The sequence below is a fragment of the Gorilla gorilla genome, chromosome 6 (assembly GCF_029281585.2).
Source record: "Gorilla gorilla gorilla isolate KB3781 chromosome 6, NHGRI_mGorGor1-v2.1_pri, whole genome shotgun sequence".
In the NCBI taxonomy this organism is placed as follows: domain Eukaryota; kingdom Metazoa; phylum Chordata; class Mammalia; order Primates; family Hominidae; genus Gorilla; species Gorilla gorilla.
Window position 1 is genome coordinate 84,895,452 of NC_073230.2, and position 18,874 is coordinate 84,914,325.

Genomic DNA, 18,874 nt, shown 5'->3' on the forward strand with positions numbered 1-18,874 from the left:
CATGGTGAAACTCCATCTCTACTAAAAATACAAAAATTAGCCAGGCGTGGTGGCATGTGCCTGTAATCCCAGGCACTCGGGAGACTGAGGCACGAGAATCGCCTGAACTCGGGAGGCGGAGGTTGCAGTGAGCCGAGATTGCACCACTGCACTCCAGCCTGGGTGACAAGAGCAAAAGTCTGTCTCAAAAAAAAAAAAAAACTATGTTGCAACACCCTCATTTTCCAGCTTAACATAAATGCCGGCTCTGTGGTCCTGATTGTGCCCGTCATAGTGCCTGGCATGAAATACGATCAACACAAACACTACACAGCTCCTATCCCTCAGAGACAGTGCTAAGTGAGTTTATAAACTCTTCCTCATTTAAGACAAAAGCCCCACAAGATTGGGAATACTGCCTCCATTTAGCAGATGAGGAAACTGAGGCAGAATGAGGTTAAGGTCTCACCCAGGGCTCACCCACCACTAGAGCGTAAGCTTGATGAAGACAGCATTCATCTATTTTCTTCATGGCTGCGGCCACACACCTTAGCATAGTGTCTGGGACACTGTAGGTAGGGCCTCAGGAAATGTTTGCTCAGTGAGTCAATGATGGAGGTAAGATTGAACCCAGTTTTGTTTTGTTTTGTTTTTGAGACAGACTCTGTCTCCCAGGCTGGAATGCAGTGGCGCATTCTTGGCTCACTGCAACCTCTGCCTCCTGGGTTCAAGCGATTCTTCTGCCTCAGCTTCCCTAGTAGCTGAAATTACAGGCAGGCACCACCATGCCCAGCTGGTTTTTGTATTTTCGGTAGAGACGGGGTTTTGCCATGTTGGCCAGGCTGGTCTCGAACTCCTGACCTCAAGTGATTTCTCCCGCCTCGGCCTCCCAAAGTGGTGGAATTACAGATGTGAGCCGCTGTGCCTGGCCCTGAACCCAGTTTTTAAAAATGTAAAACTAATTCCCTGTCCATGGTATAAGAACTGTGTTGTGTGAATATCCGCTTTACAGTGTGAAGGCTGTAAGTGTTCTGGCGGGGAAGGCTGATACCCAGATTGGAATAGGGAATCGGGATTTGATGTGAGCTGCATGCTTCACCATGCCCAGCCTTGGAGAATGACTTTTCTGTGTGGCTTGTTCCTGCCAAGACAGCCACAGCCTTGGACTGGAGCTGACATGACAGATGGCCCCCACTGGTGTCAGCACCAGCCCAGGGTGGCCCTGGGGTGCAAGCTAAGGCTGCAGCTGGGACTGGGTCCCTTGAAGACAGACAGAATGAAAGGGGTTCTGGTCTGAGAATGGCTCCCAATCCTGCCCCTGAGACCTGCCCCTTGCCAAATCCAGGGAGTCCCTGAAGGCAGCAGGCTCGTGCCCCTGGAGTTCCCTTGGCCCAGACCTGACCTGGCAGGTCCCCACTCAAACCTGGCTGCGGGCCCCTGGAGTCTGAGACTGGTGTTAAACACAGCCAAGCGTAGCTGCAGGAAGTGATTCTGGCCACAGGACCCTAAAATCTGGAGAACGACTTTTCCGTGTGGCTTATGGAAATCAATCTTGGAGAGACAGGGATGCAGTCACTTAGGCAGACCTTCAATATCATTTTTTCCTGTCTACATACCATCTGTACTATTATTTCCTTAACGTTTTTCTTTTAACTAATCCATCTTTTTCACTTATTCTTAAAAGGAAGCTTCATGAAAAGTTTAAAAGAGCAACAAAATAAGGCCTGTCCAAAGATTCTGTGCTCATTAGCACATCGCCTTCCAGGTGTCTACAGCCTTAAAAAGACTTTAAAATGCCAATTCTAGGCTGGGTACAGTGGCTCACGCCTGTAATCCCGACACTTTGGGAGACCAAGGTGTGCGGATTGCTTGAGTCCAGGAGTTCGAGACCAGCCCGGGACATGGCAAATCCCTGTCTCTATAAAAAAATACAAAAATTGACTGGGCGCAACGGCTCACACCTGTAATCCCAGCACTTTGGGAGGCCGAGGTGGGCGGATCACTTGAGGTCAGGAGTTTGAGACCAGCCTGGTCAACATGGTGAGACCCCGTCTCTACTAAAAATACAAAAAATAGCCGGGCGTGGTGGCGGGCACCTGTAATCCAAGCTACTCAGGAGGCTGAGGCAGAAGAATTGCTTGAGCCTGGGAGGCAGAGGTTGCAGTGAGCCGAGATCGCACCACTGTACTCTAGACTGGATGAAAGAACAAGATTCTGCTTCAAAAAAAATTAGCTGGGCATAGTGGTGCACACCTTTAGTCCCAGCTACTCGGGAGGCTGAGGTGGGAAGATTGCGTGAGCCTGGGAGGTGGGGATTGCAGTGAACCTTGATCGTGCCACCGCCATTGCACTCCAGCCTGGGCAATACAGTGAGACCATGTCTCCAAATAAATAAATAAATGGAAAAAAGGGTTCCAGCTCTAGCGCTGCTATTGCTGGCTAATGACCCTGGCAGGCCCGTTAACATTCTTGAGCCCCCGGTTCTTAATCTGTAAACTGGTGTCATTTTCGCAGTGCTTCCTGCGAAGGTCATATAAACAGCAGATAGAAAAGGGCCTTATAAACCCCACATAAGAGATGATTAAGGGAGAGCTCAAGCACAATCTAGCAAGAAGGCAAAACCCAAGAGTCGCCCCAAAATGCTACAAGGAGCCTTGCTTCTTTCAGCCTGAGGCCCGCATGTAGGACACTGCTTGGAGTGGTGACAGAAGAGGGACAGAGAGAGGAGGCTGAGAGGCGGCACTTACAATGTCTGAATTTTGGTGAACTCGGGGACTTCTTCTTTTTTCTTTCTGAAGAGGAACCAGTAGGTTAGGAGACCCACGATGAGCGAAAACAGAATCATGTCTGTCATGCTGAAAAGAGATACTTCTTCGGCCACCGCCTCGGACACGGTGGAGCTGGTGTCCATGTGGGAGTCCCCCATGTTGATCATGAAACTGTTAGGAGACAGAAACAGCAGACGTCAGCAGAGGGTAGCAGGGTGCCCCTGAGACTGGCTGGGGTGCCCACCTAAATGCTGGGCCTCATGCCCCTGGGGCTGCAGGAAATGGTCACTGCACTGGGTAGGAGAAGGGGCTCACTCAACCAGGTTCCTGCCAAGAGAGCCACAGCCTTGGACTGGGGCTGACATAACAGACGGCCCCCAGTGGTGTCAGCACCAGCCCAGGGTGGTCCTGGGGTGCAAGCTAAGGCAGCAGCTGGGACTGGGTCCCTGGAAGACAGAGAGAATGACAGCCACTGACTCTCAGTGCGCTGGAACATCCTCTAATCCCACAAGGACACCACACGGGGGGCGGGCGGGAGGAAGTCCACGCGAGAGTGGACCATTTTGCAGCAAACCCTTTCCCCAACTGTGTGGCTGGCGGGGGTTGCCCTAAACCCTGCATGTTCCAAAAGTCTCCAGGCCTGGCCCTTGAGTGGCTCCTGATATTCACGAGCCTTGGACTATCCTGACTGGCAAGAGTGTCTCTGTATTCCTAAGACCTTGGGCTATGAAGGTAGTTCCGGTTAACAATGAGATTTATGGTGAATGCCTGCTTTCCTATGCCAGGGCGTCTTTTTTTTTTTTTTTTTAAGAGACAAAGTTTGGCTCTGTCACCCAGGCTGGAGTGCCGTGGTGCGACCACAGCTCACTGTAGCCTCAAACTCCTGGGCTCAAGTGATCCTCTCAGCCTTCCAAGTAGAACTTCTATGATTACTGGGGTGCACCACTGCACTAATTTTTAAATTTTTTTTCTACTGACAGGGCCTCACTATGTTGCCCAGGCTGGTCTCAAACTCCTGGGCTCAAGTGGTTCTCCTGGCTTGGCCTCCCAAAGCACTGGGATTACAGGCGTGAGCCCATGTGTCTGGGGTTTTCAATCACGCTCTATCAGTCCGACGTCTGTGGGTACTAGAGATGGAGTAGGTAAGCCTTGAGACCCAGACGCTCCACGCCTACACAACTGACCCACCCATAAACACCCCGACACCTTGGCTTAGGTGACCTTCCCTGGATGTCAGTTCTTCATATGTGCTCTCACACATCGTGGCTGGGAGAATTAAGTGTGACCAGCAATGATGGAAACTCGTGTGTGACCACCTGGACACTCATGTCTGGCCTCTCCTGGACTCCTCCCTATGTGTCTTTGACCTTTGCTGGTATTAATTTCCATAATTTTGCTGTAATAAACTGTCACTGTAACCAAAAAGCTTTTCTGAGTTCTGTGAGTCCTGGTGAATCACTGAATCAGAGGCGGTCTTGGGGAACCCCCATGTCACCAGCCTAGTTCCCTCATAAGATGCTCAACTGGTCCTTCCACCAACGACACCTGGTAGGCAGACGTGACATGAGTCAACAAAGGTCCAAGTGAGAGTCCCTGAAACAGCAGCTTCTGCTGCTTACCAAGGAGGCTGGGCTCAGCCCTGAAATTCACACTATTCCATTTTGCAATTATGGATATGACCGACTGGGTTTTTCACCACAACCAGAGCACCCAGATTCAATCAGGAAAGCCTTAGTCATGTGTCAACAATTAGGCAATGAGAGACTATGTTCTAGGTGACTGCCGATGGCTGTCACTGTCACCAGGAAACCATGGGGCTGGTCTGGGAAGCCAGGGCATCCGAGGGTTGTGGGCATCGGTCTACCGCTACACAACCTGCTGGGAACAGGCCATTCAGAACAGGCCCGCGAGCTTGGGTCTTTGCTTTCTCACTAATCTGAGATGCTTTTCCAATGGCTTGAGTTCATCTCAATTTAGCTTTTTTCTTTCTTTTTTATTTTATTTTTTTGAGATAGAGTCTCTCTCTGTCACCCTGGCTAGAGTGCAATGGCACCATCTCGACTCACTGCAACCTCCGCCTCCTGGGTTCAAGCGATTCTCTTGCCTCAGCCTCCAGGGTACCTGGGACTACGGGTGCCCGCCACCACACCTGGCTAATTTTGTATTTTTAGTAGAGACGGGGTTTCACCATGTCAGCCAGGCTGGTCTCGAACTCCTGACCTCAGGTGATCTGCCTGCTTCGGCCTCCCAAAGTGCTGGGATTACAGGCGTGAGCCACTGTGCCTGGCCTCAACTTGGCTTTTTTGATATGACCTTTTTTTTGGGGGGGCGGGGCGGGGGACAGAGCCTCGCTCTGTCACCCAGGCTGGAGTGCAGTGGTGCAACCTCGGCTCACTGCGACCTCTGCCTCCCGGGTTCAAGCAATTCTCCTGCCTCAGCCTCCTGAGCAGCTGGGATTACAGGCATGCGCCACCACACCCGGCTAATTTTTTGTATTTTTAGTAGAGATGGAGTTTCACCATGTTGGTCAGGCTGGTCTCAAACTCCTGACCTCGTGATCCGCCTGCCTCGGCCTCCCAAAGTGCTGGAATGACAGGCGTGAGCCACTGCACCTGGCCAGCTTTTTTGATATGACATTAAAGGACAAAGTGAATTCTGTTGTCCTCAGAGAAAACTATTTATATTTAATCTTATAAACACATTTAATATTTACTTAATGCTAGTCATATCAGGATCTCTGTCAAGCTTATGAGCCACCTGTCACATTTGCATAGAACCAGACAGAGAAGCATTTAGGATCTGCTCTGACAGATTCTGGAAGGACTTGTCCCACAGAGTCATGAGGCAGCAGACACTCAGGGCCCCACTGGAACCAGTCAGGAGTGCCATGGTGACACAGGAGCTCCCCTAGCTGTCTAGCTGTTATCCATCACAAGGCAGCAGCCAAGAAACTTGCGCTCCCTGTCCCTCACCCTCCTCCCTTCTAACTCCCCAAGTGACCGGTCCCCTCATTTTCCAGAAGAGATCTAATGCCCATGATGTGAAGTCCTTCTCAACGCAGACTCAAGCTGATTGCATAACTCGTGGCAGTTTCTATTAATAAATCGACGATGCTGGGAGTGAGGTTAGCGGTACATCTGTACCTACGTAATCACCGCAAGAGAATCCTGATGGACGGGCCATTCCCCACACAGCAGACAGGGGGATGCTTTAAAAAGTAAGTCAGGTCGTCCGGGCACGGTGGCCCATGCCTGTAATCCCAGCACTTTGGGAGGCCAAGGTGGGTGGATCACCAGGTCAGGAGATCGAGACCATCCTGGCTAACACAGTGAAACCCCGTCTCTACTTAAAAAAAAAAAATACAAGAAATTAGCCAGGCATGGTGGCAGGCACCTGTAGTCCCAGCTACAGGAGGAGGGAGGCTGAGGTGGGAAAATGGTGTGAACCCGGAAGGCGGAGCTTGCAGTGAGCCGAGATTGTGCCACTGCACTCCAGCCTGGGCGACAGAGCGAGATTCCGTCTCAAAAAAAAAAAAAGTAAGTCAGGTCATGTGCCCTCCCTGATCAAAACCCTGAGATGGGCTGGGCACGGTGGCTCACACCTGTAATCCCAGCACTTTGGGAGGCCGAGGCAGGTAGATCACCTGAGGTCAGGAGTTTGAGACCAGCCTGGCCAACATGGTGAAACCCTATCTCTACTAAAAATACAAAAATCAGCCGGATGCAGTGGCGCATGCCTGTAATCCCAGCTACTCAGGAGGCTGAGGCTGGAGAATCATTTGAACCCAGGAAGCGGAGGTTGCAGTGAGCTGAGATTACACCACTGCACTCCAGACTCCAGCCTGGGGAACAGAGTGAGACTCCATCTCAAACAACAACAACAACAAAAAACCCTGAGATGTCTTCACATCATACTTCGTACAAAAACCTAAAGTGGCCAGGCACAGTGGCTCACGCCTGTAATCCCAGAACTTTGGGAGGCCGAGGCGGGCGGATCACGAGGTCAGGAGTTCAAGACCAGCTTGGCCAACACAGCGAAACTCCATCTCTACTAAAAATACAGAAATTAGCCAGGCGTGGTGACGCGTGCCTGTAGTCCCAGCTACTTGGGGAGGCTGAGGCAGGAGAATCGCTTGAACCTGGGAGGCAGAGGTTGTAGTGAGCTGAGATCACGCCACTGCACTCCAGCCTAGGTGACAGAGTGAGACTCCATCTCAAAAACAACAACAACAACAACAACAAAGCCCTGAAGTCCTTACACAGCTCATAAGGCCCATTACGATCCGGCCCTCAGAATCCACTCCCACCACCCACATTTCTTACTACGCTCCCCTTCCTCACACCTTGCAGGTCACGCTGGCCTCCTTCTGTTTCAGGGCCTTTGCACATGGCCATCTCATTATTTGCAAAATTCACTCCCTCATTTAAGTTTCTGCTCAGATGTCACCATCTCAGAGAAACTTTGCCTGAGAACAGAATCTACAACAACTGCCCCCTGGCCACAATCCCCACCCTCTGACCCCTCACAACTGAGCTTATCCCCACCTCATATTATATTATACATTACCCCACCACTGGCTCTCTCCCTGACTAGAGGGTCAGCCCCACAAGGGCAGGGACTTGGCTTAGTTCACAGACTGGCATATAATGAGCATTTATGTCGATCTGTTGAATAAATAAACATGTGAATAGAAGGCAAGAACCTTCCGATTTTCGGGTACCTGGATTGGCAGTGCCTGGCATACAGACTATGGAATGCCTTTATAATCTGAAAACCACACTGCAACTCCATCAGGACAGTCTGTGAGGCTGACTCTATTCCCTCCTCTTCATGCTGCCTGTCTCTAACACCTGCACTCACAGCTTCTTTCAGCCTCTTCCCGGAGTTCAGAGTCAGGACCACACAGTCTCACGCCTGTAAGGAAACTAACACGCAACACGAAGGAAAGGAACAGGAGCTGCTCCTTGAGGCTGTGACTGACTCCCTGCAGCCAACAGGGGTGGGGCTTGGCCCTGAGTGCCCCCCAGCCCCGACCAGCACACTGGGCACTCCCAGCGCTCAGCCTGGAGGCTCCACAGAACGAGAATGTTCCCAGCAGCTTTGACTCTGAAATATCAAACTACTTCTGAGAGAAGACAGGTGCAGTGGGAAGGACCCAGCCATCACTTTATCCAAGGCCCTGAGCTACAGATGAGGCCACACGGGGTAAGCACCTCACTCGGGCAAAATGAGAAACAGGCCCAGCTTCCCACCGGGCTGTGCTCACCGCCCTCTACTTAGGATATGTGTCTCTCTCACTCGGTGTGAGCTCCTTGAGGGAAGAACAGCATCTCAGGCACCTCTGTGTCTGGCATGCGGTGCGAAAGGAAGGCCTCTCAAGGAGGTTAAGCTTGGAGGAATCCCAGGATCCAAGCAGTGTGCCTGGGGGCTGAGGCCACAAATGAGCCCCTGGGTTAAGAAACTTAACCATTTTCCCCTTGACGTGCACACAGACACACACCCAACTCTCCAGCCCCACCCTGAGCCACTCTCCAGCTTGCACCTCTGCGGTCCTGCCCCAGAGCCTGACAGGTGTCTGAGATGCTCCTCCTCTCGAAGCTTCGTACTCATTCTTCAGACCTCAGCTCCACCATCCCCTCCCCAGCACACACTTCCTTGGCGCAGAATCCAGGGCGCAATAACTACTCAAGGGAATGAAGGGAATCGGTGAATGTATTATGACACGTGCAACATAAAATGTGCAGAAATCAAAAACATTTAAGTGCAAAGATTTAAAACACACGTTAGGGCCGGCCGCAGTGGCTAACGCCTGTAATCCCAGCACTTTGGGAGTCTGAGGCAGGCATATCACTTGAGGTCAGGAGTTTGAGGCCAGCCTGGCCAACATGGTGAAACCCCGTCTCTACTAAAAATACAAAAATTAGCTGGGCGTGGTGCTGCGTGCAGGTCATGGTGGCACACACCTGTAATCCCAGCTATTTGGGAGGCTGAGGCAGGAGAATTGCTTGAACCTGGGAGGTGGAGGTTGCAGTGAGCCAAGATCGTGCCACTTGCACTCCAGCCTGGGCAACAGAGCAAGACTGTCTCAATCAATCAATCAATCAACAAATAAAACACACATTGGGCTTCCAGTGTACCTGTCTGGACAGATCCCAAATGTCCTTCGTTTGTGGAGCCCCTGGTATCTCAGCAAATTTTTAATGGTATCCATAGGCCAAAAAAAAATGCCTAACACTTCCACGTATAGTTAGGTCTGAACAACCACTGCAAACCCAGCTTCGCAAAGATGTAAAATCCTAAGAAGGAATGCAGCAACGATCTCACGTTGGAACCGTGAACTGTCCCAAGCTAGCACTTCGCATGGAGTTCAACAGACTTCAGCATCCACCGCATTTGAGAATGATCACTTGTGAGTTTGCTGCAGTGCCCTGGCACAGTCTGGGAGCCACCTCTGCTATGCCAAATACTCTGATGGGAAAACTCTGGCTGTCTTGACTGACAACTCTCTTCCGGGTCAGGTAGTCCCTACAGTCGCTCCGAGGAGGTTCTGGAAGCCTGTGTGAGCCTTCTGCCCTGAAAGAGTCTTTAATCTCTGAGTTTCTTCTTTATACCTTCAGCAAAAGGAACAAGAGACAAGGCAGAGCTCATGGGGCCAAACACAGTATCAATCCAAACAGCAAACAAGAACTAGACCAGGCTCTTGCCACAGCCCCGCCACACCAGCTGGCTGGGACCCCAGACACACCCCTTACCAACAGAAGGCTTTCATGTTCTCATCTGTAAAACTAGGTACAGAGCTGGGTGCAGTGGCTCATGCCTTTACTCTCAGCACTTTGGGAGGCCAAGGCGGGCAGATTACTTGAGCTCAGAAGTTTGAGACCAACCTGGGTAACATGGCAAAACCCCACTTCTACCACAAAATACAAACGTTAGCCAGGTGTGACGGTGCGCACCTGTAGTCCCAGCTATGTGGCAGGCTGAGGTAGGAGGATCACTTGAGCCCAGGAGGTTGAGGTTGCAGTGAGCCATAATCACACCACTACACTGTAGTCTAGGCAACAGAGTGAGATCCTGTCTCAAGAAAAAATTAGGCACAGAAAAAGGCACATGTCAGAATACCAGCCAAATAGATCTCCCCAACTCTAAATAGAGCAGATCTGACTTTTATTATAAATTAGGTCTCTACATGTTTTCATTATTATAAAATACAACATACAGACAGACAAGGGTAAAAACTATGCATGCATAGCTTGACCATGATTCCCTGTCAATTTCAGTAGCTGGCTGGTTCCCGCCAAGGTAGCAATCAAGGGCAACAGCTCCAGTCCCTCCCGCACACCACTGAGCAAAACGGACAAATAAATCAGGGAGCACACAGGCTGGGGGGCACTGGCAGGAGCCTCACCAGCTTCTGAAAGGGAGAATGACGCAAGAACACAAGGGCTCTCTGAGGCCAACCGTTTGCAACACTGGAACAGGTTATCTTCCAGGAAGTATTTGCAGTTTTGCATTTACTGTTTGCAACTTCTGTTCAGTAAAAAAGATTGAGCAACCAACTCAGCACTGATATCGGGGTGAGTCAGACACCCCAATCAAAGCAGTAACAAGAAAGGAAAGAAGAATAAAACATGTAATTTAGTCAACCCTTTAGCTGTCACTGTCACGTCAGGGCCACCTAGACAAGGCTCTGGCACCAGGGGCTGCACCTTCTGGCTGCAGGGGGAGCAGGGTCATTCAGGTTCACAAGCCCCTCTGCCAAGGTTTAGTGGCTTCAAGATGAGGGAAAACCCTCATGGAACCATACCCTACTGTTGCCTGACAGCGCAACCCCCAGAGACTGAGAGGTACTCGGGGAACACTACACTCTCCAAGGTGACCTGTTAAAGAGCAGTGTCCAAGAGTGACTCAGACAGATCACTCCACAGCCACAATAGCCAGAGTGCCCAGGAAGTTTATTATCCGTACTGAGATGTTGGTGCAGATTTCTTTGTGTTTACCTTCTGTGGGGTTCACTCAGTTTCTTGAATCTGTAGATTTATGTCTTTTGCAAAATATAGCAACTTTTCTTTTCTTTTCTTTTCTTTTTTTTAGGAGACAAGGTCTCGCTCTATCACTCAGGCTGGAGGCGTAGTGGTGCAATCACTGTTCACTGCAGCCTCAACTTCCTGGGCTCGAGGGATCCTCCGGGCTCAAGGGATCCTCCTGCCTCAGCCTCCTGAGTAGGTGGGACTACAGGTGTGCCTCACCACACCTGGCTAATTTTTGTATTTTTAGTAGAGACAGGGTTTTGCCACATTGCCCAGTCTGGTAACGAACTCCTGAGATTCTGCCCACCTCTGTCTCCCAAAGTGCTGGGATTATAGGAGTGAGCCACCGTACCCGGCCGCCATTATTTTTTAAATAACTTTTCAGCCTCACTCTCTTTCTCTTCTTCTCCTGGGACTTGGGTGACATGAAAGTCAGATCTTTTGTTATTAGTCCCACAAAATCCTGAGGCTCTGTTCATTTGTTTTGTTTTGGTTTTCAGTCTATTTTCTGTTGTTTAGGTTAGGTGATTTCTACTACTCTAACTTCAAGTTCATGGATTCTCTCTTCTGTCTCCTCCATTTTGCTGTGGAGTCATCCATTCAGTTTCCTATTTTGACTATTGTATATTTCGGTTCTAAGACATCTGTTTCATTCTTCTTTATATCTTAATTCCAACATCTGTGTCATCCTGATGCTGGTGTCTGTTGACTCTCTTTTCTCATTCAAGTTGAGAGTTTTGTGGCTCTTGGTATAGTGATTGATTTTTATTGTATTCTGGGCATTCTGGGTACTTTAAGATCCTGAATCTTATTTAAGCCTATTTTATTTTTGAGACAGAGTCTGTCTCTATTGCCCAGGCTGGAGTGCAATTGTATGATCTCAGCGCACTGCAACCTCTGCCTCCCAGGTTCAACTGATTCTCATGCCTCAGCCACCAGAGTAGCTGTGATTACAGGTGTGTGCCACCACACCTGGCTAATTTATTTTTTTGTATTTTTAGTAAAGACAGGGTATCACCATGTTGCTGGGGCTGGTCTCAAACTCCTGGCCTCAAGTGATCCACCCACCTTGGCCTCCCAAAGTGTTGGGATTACAGGTGTAAGCCATTGCACCCAGCCTCTTTTGATTTTATTAAATATTGTCTGTCACCTGCTTATAGGGAAGGAAGGTATCAGTTCATTGCTGTCTGGCGAGATTCAGTCTCCCTCCTGGGCCTCTGCTGACAAACCCTAGCTTGGAGAGGGAAGACCGCACATGATCTCCACTGACACATGGGGTGGGGCTCCCTGGTTCCGCCAGGTGGTGGTGAAGTCCTGACTCACACTGGGCCTCCTCTGATGTAACTCCCAAGGAGAGCAGGTTTCCTTGCTTCCTTGAAGAGTCGAGGTTTCCTTGGCTATTTTTTTTTTTAAGTTGATAATTCTCCCTTTTGCAAATTTCCCTTAAAAGATGTCGCAGGTATGAAATAAGACTGAGCCACAGGAGACGCGCAGCCCTTTGGACTTTCCTGCAATTTCTATAGCATTCGCTCATATCTTGGAAGCATTTACAGGGAAGCCACCAAGAGGGTTTAAGAATGCAATTCCTTGGCTCTTGATGAATCTAAAGACGTTACCAATACTTTTCAGTTGTTGTTTACTTGGGGAGTCAATACCAAGTTTGAAGAATTAGCATGAAACAACTACAAATAAGAGCATTTTCAAAGAAGTTGAGAAAAGTTTAGTACAATCTGAAGTGGAATCCACTAAGATGTGTTATAATGAATGTGGGGGGGGCAGAAAAAGGCTTAGTTGGAGCCTATGGTTGTTCACTATATTATTCACCAGCAGATATCATGCAAAAAATTTGAATCTATTGTATGTGATCGAACAAGGGAATGTCAACAGTATCTGCTCTCATGGACTTAACCTAAGTTGGCCTTAAGGATTTTTGTCAAAAATAGAAGCTGAATATCCTAACTGGCCTACCATACAGCAGTTCAGCAGCTTAGCAGTGGTAAAGTCTGGTGTGACTATTTTGAGCTCAGAGTGAATATTAAATCTTTTCTGAACAAGAATAACTGAAAAGTACTGCCCTCTTAGTCTAAAAAAAAAAATAAAAAATAAAAAAAGAGAGGGCCGGGCACGGTGGCTCATGCCTGTAAACCCAGCACTTTGGGAAGTCGAGGCAGGCGGATCACAGGTGAGGAGATCGAGACCATCCTGGCTAACACAGTGAAACCCCATCTCTACTAAAAACACAAAAAATTAGCTGGGTGTGGTGCCACGTGCCTGTAGTCCCAGCTACTCGGGAGGCTGAGGCAGAAGAATCGCTTGAACCTGGGAGGTGGAGGTTGTAATGAGCCGAGATCATGCCACTGCACTCCAGCCTGGGTGACAGAGCAAGACTCCGTCTCAAAAAAAAAAAAAAAAAAAAAGAAAAAGAAAAAAGAAAGAACTGCCCTCAACCACTATTACCAAATACTAAATTGCTTTGGAAATTAGCTTTTGCTGCAGACTTGATGTTTCTTAATGAGGCCAATCTAAAATTATAAGGCAAAACAGCAGTTATATGCAAAACTTATATTGCGGTAAAGTCATTTCAATGAAATTAACATTGTATGAATCACAAGTAATGTCAACCTGCGTCATACAATTCCTAGACTGTCAAGGTTAGAACAAGTGAGAAACCTTTGCACATTTTTTTGAGCTCAAACCTTGAGCTCAAAAAAAACAAAAACTTTGAGCTGCTAGTTCTAGCCCTAGCAGTGTTTTTCAGATCTTGATCTAAGTATGAAGGAAATTCCCATATTTTAAAATCCACTTAACTGTACAATTGAGCAGCTCTCATCTAACCTTCAATTGGAAGTGGCTGATCTGCAACGCAATAATGCAAAAAGGCAAATATCAACAGGGGAATCTAAAAAAAAAATTCTATAAATGCTGTCTTCCAATGATTAAAATGCTCCATCAAAATTTATGCTCCCTGACCAATATAACTTGGCAGTACCTATTTGTGTGAAAAGATATTTTCAAAGATGTCACCTATACAATCTCATTACAGAAGAGCACTGACACGGGGATATTTGCAACAGATTTTGATGTTTGGGAACACTAATTCAGAACCCCAATGAAACAAAATTGTTTTCTGTTTTTTGTTTTTTTGAGACTGGGTCTTGCTTTGTCACCCAGACTGCAGTGCAGTGGCACAATCGCAGCTCACTCCAGCCTCAACCTTCTGGGCTCAAGTGATCCTCCCACCTCAGTCTCCAAAGGAGTTGGGACTACAGGTGTATACTACCCACCATGCCCAGCTAACTTTTTAAATATTTTTTTGTAGAGATAGGGGTTAGCCATGTTGCCCAGGCTGGTCTCAAACTCCTGGACTCAAGTGATCCTCCCACCTCAGCCTCCAAGAGTGCTGGGATTAGAGGCGTGAGTCATGGCACCTGGCCCAAAATTGTTATCCCTACAAAAATCATTCCATTCTTCTTAACAAACCTGTATTAAAAACTTGCACTCAACTGCTATTAGTTATTACTCGAATTTCTTTTAAAAATATATATTTCAAAATATAGAGACAGGGTCTGGCTAAGTTGCCCAGGCTGGTCTCAAACACCTGGGCTCAAGCAATTCTCCCGCCTTGGCCTCCCAAAGTGCTGCGATTACAGGTGTGAACCACCGCAACCAGCCTTATTTGAATTTCATCAACAAAAAACATGGAAACTTGTTGCCTCTCGTTATATATAACATCCTAGATTTTACTTCTTGGCATGCAAAGCCTAAAAAATATTTATTACCTGGCCTCTGACAAGAAATAAGTTATTAGCGCCTACTCTAGATAACTGAAGTGCACCTAGTTACTGGAGCTCTGTACTGACTGGGCAGTACAGATGCCGCAGGCTCTGGTTGTGGGAGTCTGGATGGGTTACTTGACCTCCCAGGCCTCAGGTTTCTTCTCCATAAAGCAATATGGAGCTGGTCACCAAGGATCATCCTCAGCTCTAAAATTCTACACAGCTAGAGAAATACTTCCGGAATACACGAACCATGTCCATGCTGTCTCAAGTCCATGCACGGTTCCTTTTGTAGACTACTCGGCCATCGTGTCATTGTATAACATACTTAGGGCCTAAAGAGGCAGGAGAGGTTGCTTGCACACAGAGGGAACCCAGGCTGTGGGATCTCAGGTTCCTGCATCTTTTTGGTCTGTTTGCTTGTTTTAAGAGACACAGTCTCACTCTGTTACCCAGGGTGGAAAGCAGTAGCATAGTTCACTGCACCTTCATACTCCTGGCCTCAAGCCATCCTCCCACCTTAGCCTCCCAAGTAGCTGAGACTATAGGTATGCACCACCTCACCCATCTAATTTTTAAAAAACTTTTATTTCTGTAGAGATGGGGTCTCGCTTGGTTGCCCAGGCTGGTCTCAAACTCCTGGGATCAAGCGATCCTCGCACCTTGGCCTCCCAAAGTCCTGGGATTCCAGGTGTGAGCCAGCACACCCGGCGCCTGCATCTTTGTTGTTGATAGTGTTTGTCTTTTCTTGAGGCAGGATGACCCTCACCATTATGAGAGTGCCTATGTTTTTTTTTTCTTTTTTCTTTTTTGAGATGGAGTCTTGCTCTGTCGCCCAGGCTGGAGTACAGTGGCGCGATCTCAGCTGACAGCAAGCTCCGCCTCCTGGGTTCACGCCATTCTCCTTCCTCAGCCTCCTGAGTAGCTGGGACTACAGGCGCCTGCCACCACACCCGGCTAATTTTTTGTGTTTTTAGTAGAGATGGGGTTTCACCATATTAGCCAGGTTGGTCTCAATCTCCTGACTTCGTGATCCACCTGCCTCAGCCTCCCAAAGTGCTGGGATTACAGGTGTGAGCCACTGCACCCGGCCACGAGAGTGCCTACGTTTTTTTTCAAAAGTCTCTCACCCATTTCTAATTGGCTGCTTTGAATCTGCGTAAATTGGGAAATCAGCTGCTTGTTAGCGTGATATCTAAGATAAGAGTAAGCCAGGCACAGCGGCTCACGCCTGGAATCCCAGCACTTTGGGAGGCTGAGGCAGGTGGATCACCTGAGGTCAGGAGTTTGAGACCAGCCTGGCCAACATGGCGAAACCCCGTCTCTACTAAAAATACAAAAATAACTAGCCAGGCGTGGTGGTGCGTGCCTGTAATCCCAGGTACTTGGGAGGCTGAGGCAGGAGAATCACTTGAACCCAGGAGGCGGAGGCTGCAGTGAGCCAAGATGACACCATTGCACTCCAGCCTGGGCAACACAGTGAGACTCTGTCTCAATAAATAAATAAATATAAAATAAAATAAGAGTAAAGAGGTGGGGAGCGTTGGCTCAGGTCTGTAGTCCCAGCTATTTGGGAGGTAAGGCAGGAGATCACTTGAGCCCTGCAGGTTGAGGCTGCAGTGAGTATCACTGCACTCCAGCCTGGGCAACAAAGCAAGACCCCATTACTATATAATAAGAGTAAAGAGGGCCAGGTGCAGTGGCTCACGCCTGTAATCCCAACACTTTGGGAGGCTGAGGCGGGTGGATCACTTGAGGTCAGGAGCTCGAGACCAGCCTGGCCAACATTGGGAAACCCAGTCTCTACTAAAAATACAAAAATTAGCCAAGTATGGTGGCGCACCCCTGTAATTCCAGCTACTCTGGAGGCTGCTGAGGCAGGAGAATCACTTGCACCTAGGAGGTGAAGGTTGCAGTGAACCAAGATCATGCCACTGCACTCCAGCCTGGGCGATAGAATGAGACTCTGTCTCGAAAAGAAAAGAAAAAGAGTAAAAGAGTAAAGAGGTTCTTTGAAGACTAGCATCTTCTGTATTTAAAAAAAAAAAAAAAAAAAAAAGGCTGTTGAGTAGGGCCTGTGGGGCCCTCTTATTCACAGACTTTGTGAAATCCATTCCAGAAACTCTGAGTTGCTTCCGGATTCTCAGATGTGCTGGAGATGTACTCCGAAAGCCTTGCAGGCCACGGCTCTGTGTGGCTAAAAGCACTGAGCACTCCCACCAAAGCAGGCCTGGAACCCGCACGAGGGCTCCGCTGGCCTGTGAGGCCCAAAGCACTAAGGATGCCAGGGGTGCGAGGCAGGCAGGCTCCTAATCCCACAGAGCTTACAGTCTGGAAAGCCTCTAGACAATGTTCAGGTACAAAAACGTCATGTCGAAGGACATGCTTCTGTCACTCTTACGTCCACGCGTGCAGCAAACAGCTGAGGAGCACCTGCTGCATGCCAGGAACTGTGTGGGTTCAGGCAGGAGCAGACACACCAACCTTGCCCCAAGGTGTCCTCCTGCTATGAGAAAGGGCAGACCTATCCCAACAGTCACGGCTGCATGGGGAGGCCAGGCACAGGGGAAATAGAGCTGGAAGGAAAAAGCAGGCATGACAGTCTGAAACAGTCAAGGAAGGGGCTCCCAGAGGCCAACATCTGGGCTGGATTGTGAAGAATGATCAGGGTCCACCAGTCAGATTAGGGGGATGAGCGAAGCTACCGATAGAGGAAGCGTGTACCAGAGCCTAGAACACGAGAAACTCGGGGTCTGGGGTAACTCAAGTGTGGTGCAATGGGATGTGTTTATATGTGGGGATGCATAGATGGCGAATAAGAGATAAGCATTCATTCATTCACTGAACAGGCTGGAGTCACCAAGGCTGCAGTGCAGTGGTGTGATCATAGCTCACTGCAGCCTCTAACTCCTGGGCTCAAGCAATCCTCCTCCCTCAGCCTCCTGCGTAGCTGAGACCATAGGCATGCACCACCATACCAGCTGATTTAATTTTTTTGTAGAGATGGGGTCTCACTAAGTTGCCCAGGCTGGTCTCAAACTCCTAGGCTCAAGCAATCCTCCCACCTTGGCCTCCCAAAGTGCTGGGATAACAGGTAAGAGCCACCACACTCGACCGAGATAAACTTTTAAAAGAGACACCCAGATGAGTGCGTAAGGGCCTAGGGGCCTGTACGCCAGTGTGAGGAGTTTGGCCCCAGGGAAGCTGGTGAGGACAGGGCAAGGGGGTGGTGTGATCAGAATGCTGCTACAGGAAGGTACTACCGTACAACGATGCCTGCACCCCTAATATCAATGCAGTCACGGGGCCTTCACCAAGGTATCCTGGAGAACATTCTCCACTGAAGATGGCCATGGCCAAACGCTCCCAGCTGATGGCCTTTTCCCCACACAACAGGACTTAATTTAGAAACACATGACCAGCATGTGCCCGATGCAATGACGTGAAAGAGGAAGGCAGCTGCTGAGTCAGATCTGTGCAAGCGTGACTGGGGGGCGGGAGGGACAGCAGGCGAACAGTGGGCATGACTCAGCACAAATCGAACTGACCAGGCCCACAGGGGCTGATGCTGCAGCTGCAGCTCCCCGTGCCTGCTTCTAGCAGCATTTCTGCGGCCTCGGGTCCTTGGCTTGAATGCCAAGGGGACGAGACCACAGCTCCCCTAAGCTCCAGGGCATTGCATGGATATAATCCAGCGTCAACATTAAAAGGTGGCACAAGGTGATTTACAGGCACAAAACTCTCCATAGGAGTTCACGCTGTTTCATCCTCCTGACCATCCCCACTTTTGCCTCAATTGTTTTTTTTTTTAGATGGAGTTTTGCTCTTGTCACCCAGGCTGGAGTGCAATGGCATGATCTCGGCTCACTGCAACCTCTGCCTCCCAGGTTCAAGCGATTCTCCTGCCTCAGCCTCCCGAGTAGCTGGGATTACAGGTGCCTGCCACCATGTCTGGCTAATTTTTGTATTTATTTTTAGTAGAGATGGGGTTTCGCCATGCTGGCCAGGCTGGTCTCAAACTCCTGACCCCAGGTGATCCACCCCCTCAGCCTTCCAAAGTGCTGGGATTACAGGCGTAGCCACCAAACACGGCCGCCTTTTTTTTTTTTTTTTTTTTTTTTGAGACAGGGTCTGGCTCTTGTCCCCAGGCTGGAGTACAGTGGCACAATCTAGGCTCACTGCAACCTCCGCCTCCTGGGTTCAAGCAATTCTCCTGCCTCAGCCTCCCAGGTAGCTGGAATTACAGGCACCCACCAACATGCCTGGCTAATTTTTGTATTTTTTTTTTTTTTTTTGTAGAGATGGGGTTTCACCATGTTGTCCA

The 18,874-nt window shown here is 49.1% G+C and overlaps 1 protein-coding gene and 1 non-coding gene across 2 annotated transcripts in view; both read right to left on the reverse strand.

Annotated features, from left to right (window-relative positions):
- The window catches only part of POR (cytochrome p450 oxidoreductase), a 71,165-nt gene that overhangs the window by 29,969 nt on the left and 22,322 nt on the right, over nucleotides 1–18,874 (reverse strand). The window contains exon 2 of the mRNA XM_004045609.3: nucleotides 2,727–2,918. Coding sequence (XP_004045657.2) covers nucleotides 2,727–2,918 — 192 coding nt within the window. The remainder of the gene's footprint in view (nucleotides 1–2,726; nucleotides 2,919–18,874) is intronic.
- On the reverse strand, nucleotides 12,223–12,357 carry LOC115935479 (small nucleolar RNA SNORA14). Its single transcript, XR_004071104.2, has one exon. It is a non-coding gene; the product is annotated as a small nucleolar RNA SNORA14 (small nucleolar RNA).